Source organism: Meleagris gallopavo, chromosome 7 (genome assembly GCF_000146605.3).
Source record: "Meleagris gallopavo isolate NT-WF06-2002-E0010 breed Aviagen turkey brand Nicholas breeding stock chromosome 7, Turkey_5.1, whole genome shotgun sequence".
Taxonomy (NCBI): Eukaryota; Metazoa; Chordata; class Aves; order Galliformes; family Phasianidae; genus Meleagris; species Meleagris gallopavo.
Window position 1 is genome coordinate 12,058,484 of NC_015017.2, and position 11,109 is coordinate 12,069,592.

An 11,109-nucleotide genomic window follows, 5' to 3' on the forward strand; every position below is an offset into this window, starting at 1 on the left:
TGTAGCGAGCCGCGAGGCGTTCCGCGCCGCTTCTCTCCCGCAGAGCTCCGCACAGAGCCATGCTGCGCCTGCCCGCCCTCCGCACGGCCCTCGCCGCAGCCGCGCCGGCCTCCGCACTGCGCGGTAAGTGGTGCCGGCCCGCTGCCGGCGGGAGGTGTGCGGGACCGGAGTCGCGTCGGCTCCGTGTGACCGCGGCGGATGCGGGGTCTGCCCGTCGGCATCCGGCAGCCGGGGAAGGGTTTGCCACGAAAACTTTTCCCTGTCTTTCAGGCCGCACGACTGCCACGGCAGCCAGCAACCAGATCGAGGTGTTTGTGGACGGCCAGCCCGTGCTGGTGGACCCCGGAACCACGGTGCTGCAGGTGCGGGCGCCGCACGGCGAGGCTTTACTGCGCCTCCGTCGCGGCTCTTTGCGGCATTTGGGTTCTCGCTTGCAGAAGCCCTTAAAATCTTAAAATTACCGATTGGTTGGGTTTGAAAGGGACCTTAAAGCCCCTCCCTGCTGTGGGCGGGGCTGCCACTCACGTCGGGCTGCCCGCGGCCGGTCCAGCCTGGCCTTGCGTGCCTCCGATTTCAGGTTGAATCCAATCTGCGAGGCTGAAGTAATACGTATAAGAACAGGCTTAAATAAGTTCTGGATGAAGTTCCAGCTCAGAATGCTATTCAGCTATGGCAAACTCCATAAGCTGCAAATTCTAGCTCTAGATTCTAGAAGCTGCAGCAGTTGTCTAATGGCTGAACTGAGCATCATCATCTGCTGATTTTGTTCCTTAAAGTGGTGTCTGAGGCAAACAAGGGATTGCTTTTGGTTACTAGTTCTTATAGTCCAAAATGCTGTTCCTGCACTGCTTCCATTCTTTCTGCTGTGGGGAATAGCAGACCCTGGATCTCCCAGCTTATGCTCATTTTTGCTACTTTTCAGGCCAAAATTTCAAGTACATCATTCTCCAGTCTGACATCTTTTCAAGCGGCCATTCAGTGGGGGTACAGTGTAATGAATTAGAACATAGCCTTTATTTCAAGGTAGAACCCTCACTCTTTGGATACTGTACGGGAACTGTTGAGTCACGGCCTGAACCACTGATTGAGCTCCTAGGGAAAGGAGGTGTAGCCCTGTGTGACAGGAAGGGGTGGAGCCTGACTGCACCTCTCTTAGACCTCATTTAAGGGCTGACCCCCACTGGGGAAAGGATCTCTTTCTTGAGATTCCTCCTTGGTGGAGTTTTCTCCTGTGAACCTGCACTCTTCCAATATGGGTAAGGAATTTTTTTTTTTTTTCCATTCCCTTATGGTACACCTTTCTTTTGTGCTAATACTCTTATTGTACTGATCTGTCCAATTGCTACAGGTACAAATCACTAATTAATTGATGACGACTTCTCAGTGGTGATACCTACACAAATAATTCTGTGGTGGTTTTTGTGTCACCTGAAGCTAGTGCTCTAGCAGAAATCCTATGATATGGGGGGAGGGGAGGGAGGACTGTAGGCAAAAAGTGGCTTCATCCATTCTCAGGAAATCTATTGTCTGACCCATTGTGTTGCCTCTTCAGACATAGCATGGAAGAATGCTTCTTTGGGCTTAAGTTTCTGCTGAGATTGAAGACTGATAGTGCCCCTGTACATTCATGCTGAGTACCCATTTTGTTGAACTTTCTGAAGTCATAATGCCCATTCTTTCTTATATGTCTTTCAGGTTTTCCTTTTTTATATACTTTTTTTTTTTTCAAATAGCGCCTTTTTTCTTTAAAACTTTATTTTTGCTTCTGGGGTTCTATCTAATAAACAGACTTCTTCAACTTTTGAGGAAAGAATGAAAGAACAACTCTCACTTCCTCAGCTAGGCCTTGTGTTGAAAAATAATCATATCTATTATTAATAACCTTTACATATTGCTGCTTGTTTACAGTTTTTAAAACTTATTCCTACAGAAGCTAGGAGTTCTTTTGAGTTGAAAGGTTGAAAGCACTGTATTTCTGAGCACTAAAACTGCCGCTCTTTGGAAGAAACTTCAGCTGTATGTCCTGTATGTTATAAGATCTTACTGGAAGATGTAACTAAAACTTAATTTCCTTTTGTTCTTCATTCTGTGTAGGCCTGTGAGAAGGCTGGAATTCAGATACCGCGGTTTTGTTACCATGACCGTCTCTCTGTTGCTGGAAACTGTAGGATGTGTCTTGTGGAAATAGAGAAAGCTCCAAAGGTACTGTGTATATTCCATAAGAAGTACAGTTTTCTGCTGTGCTTCATACTTGTTTTTCATAATCTTAAGCACAGAAGTTACTATAATTCAGCTGCTTCAAGCAGATTTTTCCTTTTTCCCACTTTTAAGTTAATCTCTGTGTCATATATGCATTAAGACTAAGTTATGCTGGGTTGCAGTGATTGTCTACTTTTTAGACCTGTGGTCAATCACTCCATTTCTTATGGATTATCTTGCTGCTGGAGATGAGCATTTGATAGCTGTATATATTTTCAGATATGTTTTTGTTACATAATTCAAGCTTCGCCTGTGGATTTTCAGTTGATAGCACACAAGCAGAACACTTGTTCTGCCATAGGATTAGCACTTGCATGTTTGCTCTAGCTAAGGAAGGACTGTAGTTACTACTTTGTATTTTAGTGCATTGTGTACCATCGAAGTCCCCTGTAAAATAGTAATTAACTTTAGGATTGACTGCTGCCTTCAGCAGTGTTGTTCTATGAAGTCCAGTTAGATACTTAAGGATTCTTTCGGAATTTTGGATTGGGCATTTAAATAAACATTTATGTACCCATGTGAAACTCTCTAGCTCACATCAGCTCAAATTCAACAGTTTGAGCTTTGTATCTCTGGTAGTGTTGCATCATTGCAGACTGAAATGATGATCTGTGTCATAATGTGAGTGGAAGGCAGGAAGGATTCAATTTCTGAGCAGGAGTTTTTAATAATTTTGCATTCATCTTGTGAAAAGTTTTATTCCAAGACTCTTGGGAAATGTTGTATCCAAATAAGTGCCCAGTAGCTAAATAATATGTGCTTTCAACTTCAGTACTAGAGGTTTTTGAAATAATGTACCTCAATTATTTAACCTTTTTTTACAGCATGTTATTAGTAAATATGACTTCTAGTGACTCTGTATTGGTTAGGTTTTCCTTTTTTTCTTTTTTAGTGCAGATACCTTTTTATTTCTACTATGTGTTAAATTAATAGCAGATGCCTATGTCAGAATTCGGGGGGGAGGCTGGGATTTATGCCCATACTGAGAAGAAATATGCTGTGCTCATGCTTGCTGTTTATGATGATTGCAGCCAGTAGCTGCTTGTGCCATGCCAGTTATGAAGGGCTGGAACATTCTGACGAATTCTGAGAAGTCCAGGAAAGCAAGGTACCTTTATTTTAGTCACCTGTGGCTGATTACTTGTACTGTCTGCTAATGGGTATGGAGTGGACATTAACTCTATTCCTGAACCCAACAGAGAGGGTGTAATGGAATTCCTGCTGGCAAATCACCCACTGGACTGTCCTATCTGTGATCAGGGTGGAGAATGTGACTTACAGGTACAACATTCATTTAAATGTTGTAGACATGTATTAATGTCTTGCCTTAGGTTAAATTGTACTGTCCAGTAGTCTGGATACATATATATTTTTTTTCATTGTCTGTTCTAGGATCAATCAATGATGTTTGGCAGTGATAGGAGTAGATTTAGAGAGGGAAAACGTGCTGTTGAGGACAAGAACATTGGCCCATTAGTCAAAACAATCATGACTCGGTGTATACAGTGCACTCGGTGTATCAGGTAATGTCCTTTATTTTTTCACTGGAAAGAGTACTTGAGCAGGAGTATCTGTATAAACTTGTTACTTGTAAAAGAAATGTGAGGGGCAGCCAACATTTTTTTTTTCGTTTTCTAATTGTACTTAAGAACCTTTTCTGATAGGGACTGATGGCTGTTTTCCCAGAGCTGCCGTACAGCTGTCAAAGGAAGCAGAGAGAGAGATGGCCAGAATGGAGTGAAGTTGGCACTCTATTAGACAGAACTGGTGACTTCCTCAGCCAGAACTGCAAGATATATTTATTCTTGACAGCCTCTGGTAACAGCCTCAGCTGTTTTGTGGTTCTGAAATTCAGTACCAGCAACTTGAGCCAGATGGAAAAAGAATACAACATACCTTTCTACTTCTTTCTAGAAGTTCTTAGGTACAGCTTATCTTAGAATTTAACTGTGAAGTTCAGTGACCACTGAACTACTGTGGTGTTTTGATTTAACTACACCTAATTTTTGTAGCCCCATCTAAATGAGTTTCAACAGATGTACAGTCCTGCGTGAGATGGCACTGCTGAATGTATTTAAGTAGTAGTTCTTTCTTCAGGTATGAGAATGAAGGCTAACTCTCTCATCTTCAGAAAGAGTGTTGGAAAAAATGTGCTGTGTTGCTGTTAAGCATTCCAAATTTATTTTTCAATCTTATTGTATCTACCAGATTTGCTAGTGAGGTCGCAGGTGTAGATGACTTGGGAACAACTGGAAGAGGAAATGACATGCAAGTTGGTACCTATGTTGAAAAGATGTTCATGTCTGAGTTATCAGGGAATATTATTGACATCTGTCCCGTTGGTGCACTTACCTCCAAGCCTTATGCCTTTACTGCGCGCCCATGGGAGACAAGGTGTGTGTCTCAGCTTACTGTGCAACTTTCTCTGTTTTTCCTATTACGCTTTGTCTGACAATATGCCCACATCTGGATCCAAAGATTTTTTCTGATTTTTTTTTTTAATTGTAGAACTCTTAGTAGACTAAATCTAACATTGTTACTGACTCAGAAATCTTTCTTGAAAAGGAAAAATGCCAGTTTCTGGGTATAGTTATAAACTACACTTAGTTTTAATTTTTTAGATTATGCTCATAATCTTTGAGATTATACTTACTAGAAAGATGTGTATAAAGAAAAATTGAAACTAATTAAAATCAAATTATTTAAAATATCTTTGACACAAACCTCTTTACTGTAAGTCTAAAGCTAACTCTATAGCACTTGATTATTTTTTAATATTTATTATGCAGTTGTCTGCTGTTAGTCTAAAGGAAACTCCAAATGCTTTGTTTATTCTCCTGAATAGGAAGGTAGAGTCCATTGATGTTCTTGATGCAGTTGGAAGCAACATTGTAGTGAGCACAAGGACTGGAGAGGTGATGAGAATATTGCCAAGGCTGCATGAAGATATCAATGAGGAATGGATATCTGACAAAACAAGGTGTGTGGGAGATATTTGCACACATGCATTTATGCACACATAGGCACACTTAAAAACCAGAAACCTGCACAATAGCTCTGACTCCTGATTTTTGCTGTTACTATTGGAAAGATACAGTGAAGAGTAATTGGTAAAACATACTTCTGATAACAGAGGCTATGGGGTTTTGTGGTATTTTCATTTATGTGGCATTTTCCTTTTTTTGCATAGTTTGGAGAAGGAAAACCTGTATTCTTTTTCTAATAATTGCAAACTTCAAACTTTGTTTAATATAGTCTTAGAAAGTATTCAGTGTTTTTGCTCTTTACTAATATCAGTGTGTTCACTCAGGTTTGCATACGATGGTCTGAAGCGTCAGAGGCTTACTCAGCCCATGATCAAAAATGAGAAAGGACTCTTTGTTTATGCTTCATGGGAGGATGTGTTAACTCGTGTTGCTGGTGTGGTAAGAGCAATTTTCAGTATATATAGCATGTAAAGTTAATTTCTAGGGCTGGACATGTTAAAGTGATTAATAGGGAAAGAGCTATATAGAAAAGGATTTTTTTCTCTAAGGTTAGTGGGAAGAATTTGGCTTCTATTGTACTTCCACTTAAATCTGTTATCTTTTGAATATGGTTCAGTATTTTGTGGATTAGACGTCCTGAAGAACTTTGCCTTATCGTGATTTCAAGAACATACCCCAAATTATGCACTGCCTGTATTTAAACAGCAAACTAAACTACTCCTTCAGAATCCCAAGAGGAAGTGCCTTTCTTAAATCACTCTGATCTGTCTGAATCTTTAAATTTACTGAAATTGTGCTATCAACACTTTCGCCATCGGAGCCATTAATTCTGAATTACTTTTATCTGAATCGTGCCTGCCTCATTGCTCTCTGTGTGCAGTGATTGATTCTGGTGCTCAAATGAAGTGCTGCATGACTGCTCTGGATTTTGATTAAAATTTTATGTGGGTTGAAGTAGAATTGAGTAACTGTAATTGAACTTTCCTTGGGTGTTTCACTCTGTGGTACAGTAGCAGGATTTGTTATGAAAGTCATTGCTTCTCAGATAATGCCTGGGGATTGAGTTTACTACCAGAGCTTGTCCAATGGAAGTTTGTTTTTTGTCTGTGCTGTAGCTTCACTAAAATAAAAGCATTAACTAGTCTTCCTCACAACACCAAATAAAAATCAGTCAGGTTTGATAATTCAAACGAGAGACCCCTGCATAGAGTTGTTCCTTGCTTCAGTTGTGAGCTCTGAAGGAGTTGGAATTGCTGCCTTGCAGAAGTCTCATACTGCTGATTTTTGTGTTCCTCCAGGCTAGTAGACTGCCTGTCTTTGGCTCGTCCTAATGTAACGCATTTACCTGGGCCCAAAGGGAATTCATTTCTGTGGTTTCTTTTGCTTATGTTTATACTTTCTATCCCTCCAGCTAAAGGCTGTCCAAGGTAAGGATGTAGCAGCAATTGTAGGAGGACTGGTGGATGCAGAAGCACTAATAGCTCTAAAAGACTTGCTGAATAGAGTAAATTGCGATACACTCTGCACAGAAGAGATCTTTCCTACTACTGGAGCTGGGTAAGAATTCAGGCAAAGTTCAAAATTATTGTTAATAAACTTTCCTGTCTGTTAATCATTTTATGGTAAGAATCTGAGATGACCAAGGATAGTAATTGCTGATGTGTTAGCATGTTATAGAGTATTGATTGTGAGCAGAGGCAGAAGTCTCCACTACAGCAAGGTTTGTGTGCTTCACATTTACTGAGTCTGCTGCAGTTTGACAACAAGCTGCTGAGAGTTTTGTATTTTGTTATAAGTTTGATAATTCAATCATTTTATTTAGTTGTCTGTGTTGTAATTCTTCTCATGGTTGCTGTTTCTGACACTCAGGAAAGCTGCTGATTGTATTTGGGTTAGTAATTCAGAATAAAAAATCTTTTTCCTGAGATTAAAAAAAAAGTATATATTTGGGGCATCTACATTTTTTTTTTTCACATTTATTTCTTTACTCCTTCCCTGAATGTTCACTGCCTTGCTTCTTTCTTATGTCACTGTTACAGCACAGATTTACGCTCTAACTACCTGCTTAATACCAAGATTGCTGGAGTGGAGGAGGCAGACGTCCTGCTTCTGGTTGGCACCAATCCACGCTTTGAGGCACCGCTTTTTAATGCTAGAATTCGAAAGAGGTTTGTATCCCTTGGTGGTAAACAAGCATGCAAATGCATCTGGATTTGGCGCAGTGCTCTACTGGAGCTGCAGGCAGTAAGTTGCAGGCATTCATTCAGGTGGACCTGGTGGATTTAGTTCACCCTTTATTAAAAGGGGACATGTAGACAAGGGGTGTCTCTTCTTCCTGTAGTGTACAGCTGTGTTTTGTTCATTTTCACTTTGTTTTACAGAGATTCATACGTTCATTTATTCCTTTCTTACGTAACACAGACACCTCAGACTTTGTCTTAAAGTTGCTTGTTAAAGCATAACTCTTTAAAGAACAGTTTTCAGCATCACTTTGCTTCTTTTTATATCATTGTTTTAACAAACTAGGCTTTCTGATTAGTAACAGTAATTCAAATGTAATGTTTTCTTTGACAAGCAGTGGAGCCATTTCTTTTGAACACTGCTAATTCGTCTTTAACAAGATGCATCAGTGGGTGATCACTGAAGTTAAAAAAGCCCTGTCCTACCTAATGTTCGGGGATTTTCTAAAGTGCATCATTTTAAACAGTGACAACCTTCAAAACGTTGAGATGAAAAGAAAAATGCAATTAAATTTATGGAAAACCTGTTTCTTGTAAGACTGTGCTATGAGAAACTGCAAAAAAGAAATTTCTAACAGCAACATTTTTCTTTGTATCAAATAAGCAAGTGGATTTCTAAAACATTCCAATCCAGAACTCTTCTGTGAATGATTCTAATTTCAATTCTGAAGTAACAGAGTTAAACAAAAGAATAATCTTAATATTAGCAGTGGATGAGTTTTTTTTCTATTTTCTTTGCTTGTTTTTGCTTAACACTGTAAAAGATGCCTTAAAGGTGCAGCACCTCATTTTGTGCATGTTTTTTTTCCCATTAAATTGGCAAAAGTTTGAATGGAGGACTGAGGTCTGAACTTTCATAAGGTGTGCTGTTGCATTAGTCCCAGAACGTATATAGAGAAATGGCTCTAAAAACCATGAGCTTGCCCAAAATAATAATGTTAAGCCACATTTTATTAAAACAGTGAGTTATATTTAAACTGTTTTGAAAGAATTTGCATCCTATTTTGGGAAATTATATCAGTGGATTTGGTTGACTAAAATCTTGTATTTCTTTTGTGTAACACTTGCTGTGTTTTCAGCTGGCTTCACAATGACTTGCATGTGGCCCTTGTTGGCTCTGCTGTGAATTTGACCTACACGTATGATCATCTGGGAGAATCCCCACAGATACTTCAGGACATTGCTTCTGGGAAACACGCATTCTGCAAGGTACACGCTTCTTCTGAATCTATCAAGAGTTCAGATACACTGAATAACAGTCTGGATTCCTCACAGAGACAGACTTAATCAGAAGTACTTTGTATAGGGTTATTAGCTTTTAATTAAATGCAGAGATAGCGATTGGTGTTCACTAGGCATGTGTGAACTGTTTAATACGTTACGTAAAAACTTTCTGGTGCAGGAAACTCCTGAAATATTTCTTGATGTGAAACAGGCTGTACCAGCCACTGCTGTTTCCACTTAGGAGTCTGGAGTATAGTTCTGTACTAACAGGGTACCTACTGTCATTTCTCTTGTAATTGTTTCATTTAGCAATAAAGACTATTTCAGAACTGTAGTTTTGCATGGAAGACTCACGTAGAAATTATGCTATCTATTATATTATCTGCACTAAGAATAGTCATCAGAGCCTTAGAATTCATGCCTTGATCCTTCACAGGTCCTCAACCAAGCTAAAAAGCCAGTGGTGGTGGTAGGAAGTGCAGCACTGCAGCGCAGTGACGGAGCAGCTATCCATGCTGCAGTTTCCACCATTGCACAAAATGCCAGGACTAAGAGCGGTGTTGGTTCTGATTGGAAAGTTATGAACATCCTTCACAGGTTTGCTTTAAAGCTTTTTAGGGGGGCTGTTTTCGTTCACTTAATGCTGGCCCTACACAAGTTACCTTAACATATGCATACACATTTGTGTATACTCAAATGCTTTATTAGGTTAGAACCTGCAGGGAATGTAACTAGCAGAGGCATAAACAAAAATGGGTTTCTTGACCTGGCAAACTTATCAGGCTCTTAACAAGATTACGTTAGATTCTCTTATTCTGCACTTTTAACTATGGAATTTAATGTAAATTTAGAGGGACAAATTACAAAGAGCTTAACGTTCCAAAGTGCCCAGTAAAAGGCAGGGCAGACCACTGTCGTTTGCTAAATGATGGCTTCTTATCTCGGTAAAGAAAAACAGCATTGCAAGCTCATCTAAATAGTATGGCCTCTTATTTCTTTTATGTGCAAGTTCATAACTGAATGGTATATGCACCTTAAAGCTTTTCACCTTAGTGCTATTATTAATTCAGTAGGCAAGCTTCTCTTGTGGAAGTCCTTCCCCGCTCGTTCTGAAACTGACTGTCATGCTGACAACTTCTGCAAAAGAAAAATGATTTCAGCAAGTACGGTTGCTCTCAGATTCAGAGATGCAGCGAAGTCCTTCTGTCAAATATTCCTTAGCAAGAGCAATGCTTGGTCCTCTCAAGGAAGCTGAAATGTAAAACCCTACTGTTGAAACTCAAACTTCTAATACCAAAATAATTCATTTTGCATGAAGGGAGAAATTTTTATTTCAGTAACACTGAAAGATACGTACTCTACAGAGATTTCTAAATATATCCATGAACATGTACCTGACTGTGCAGGATTATGGAAAAGTAAATGCTGCAAAATAGGAGTGGCAACTTCATTTTAAGAATGTTTTTTGTGTGTGAATAAATGAGTAGTGATGTAGTGGTGGTCTTAAAATTAAGATGAATCAGTGTGGTTCATGGTAGTCTTTCATCTGCCCTGTGGAAAAAGTCCTGCTAAGCAAAGGTCATGGCTGAAATGTGAACTGTGGTGTTCCACATGACAAGTTGGCTCTCCACTACTAGGTCTTGAACTGTATTGTCTGTCTTTATTCTGCTATCCCATCTTAAATAAGTGGGATTCATCAGGAAGAGTTGAATTGGCATCAGTCAGTCTCTGTCAACTACTTTCTCAAAACTCACAGCTGCCTTTATGCTTCAATTTTGTCCTGTTAGAGATGTAGCAGTCCAAAATATTTGGTCAAAAAGTTAAGCCTGTTCTGATGAGAAAATCCTGAAATAACTTGCAGTCATGTTTGTTCCTGCAGGGTTGCAAGCCAGGTAGCTGCTTTGGACCTGGGTTTCAAACCAGGAGTGGAGGCAATTAGGAAAAATCCTCCCAAAGTATTGTATCTCTTGGGAGCAGATTCTGGTTGTATAACACGTCAGGATTTACCAAAGGATTGCTTTATCATCTATCAAGGTAATTAGTAGATATAAATTTAGGAGTGTTGTCAGCTAAAATCTGGAGAGAGAGCCTACACAGTGTCATAATCTTAGAAATGTATCTGACTCTTTGATAAATTATAGCCTTTCATTTCTGATAAGAAATGAAACTTCCAACATGCAACTGACAGACTTCTTTTTAAGTAGAAATAAGAAATTATTGGTGACTAACGGGGAATATAAACCAGTTAGACAGTGTGCAGCTTAGTTTCAGACCTGGCAGAAAGATGTTGGTTCCCAGCTGTTCTGTCATACCAAAACATGGTATTATCTTAACTCGCTAAGCTCCCTGTTCCAGGAGTTCTACTAAGCTGAATGGCTATAGAGGCTGAATCACTTTTT

At 39.7% G+C, this 11,109-nt stretch overlaps 1 protein-coding gene across 2 annotated transcripts in view; it reads left to right on the forward strand.

Annotated features, from left to right (window-relative positions):
* The first annotated feature begins 6 nt into the window (after positions 1 to 6).
* Positions 7 to 11,109, forward strand: part of NDUFS1 (NADH:ubiquinone oxidoreductase core subunit S1) — a 14,671-nt gene continuing 3,568 nt past the window's right edge. Inside the window, exons 1-14 of one of the 2 annotated variants that reach the window (XM_010713500.2) lie at positions 7 to 123; positions 271 to 362; positions 2,095 to 2,202; positions 3,291 to 3,367; positions 3,459 to 3,540; positions 3,652 to 3,782; positions 4,468 to 4,653; positions 5,105 to 5,239; positions 5,570 to 5,684; positions 6,658 to 6,803; positions 7,286 to 7,414; positions 8,566 to 8,695; positions 9,147 to 9,307; positions 10,590 to 10,744. In XM_010713500.2, the coding sequence (XP_010711802.1) occupies positions 60 to 123; positions 271 to 362; positions 2,095 to 2,202; positions 3,291 to 3,367; positions 3,459 to 3,540; positions 3,652 to 3,782; positions 4,468 to 4,653; positions 5,105 to 5,239; positions 5,570 to 5,684; positions 6,658 to 6,803; positions 7,286 to 7,414; positions 8,566 to 8,695; positions 9,147 to 9,307; positions 10,590 to 10,744 (1,711 nt within the window). In that variant the 5' untranslated portion in view covers positions 7 to 59. Of the gene's footprint in view, positions 124 to 270; positions 363 to 1,136; positions 1,257 to 2,094; positions 2,203 to 3,290; positions 3,368 to 3,458; positions 3,541 to 3,651; positions 3,783 to 4,467; positions 4,654 to 5,104; positions 5,240 to 5,569; positions 5,685 to 6,657; positions 6,804 to 7,285; positions 7,415 to 8,565; positions 8,696 to 9,146; positions 9,308 to 10,589; positions 10,745 to 11,109 lie in introns of those variants that run through there. The other variant, XM_019617052.2, reaches the window with a different exon arrangement.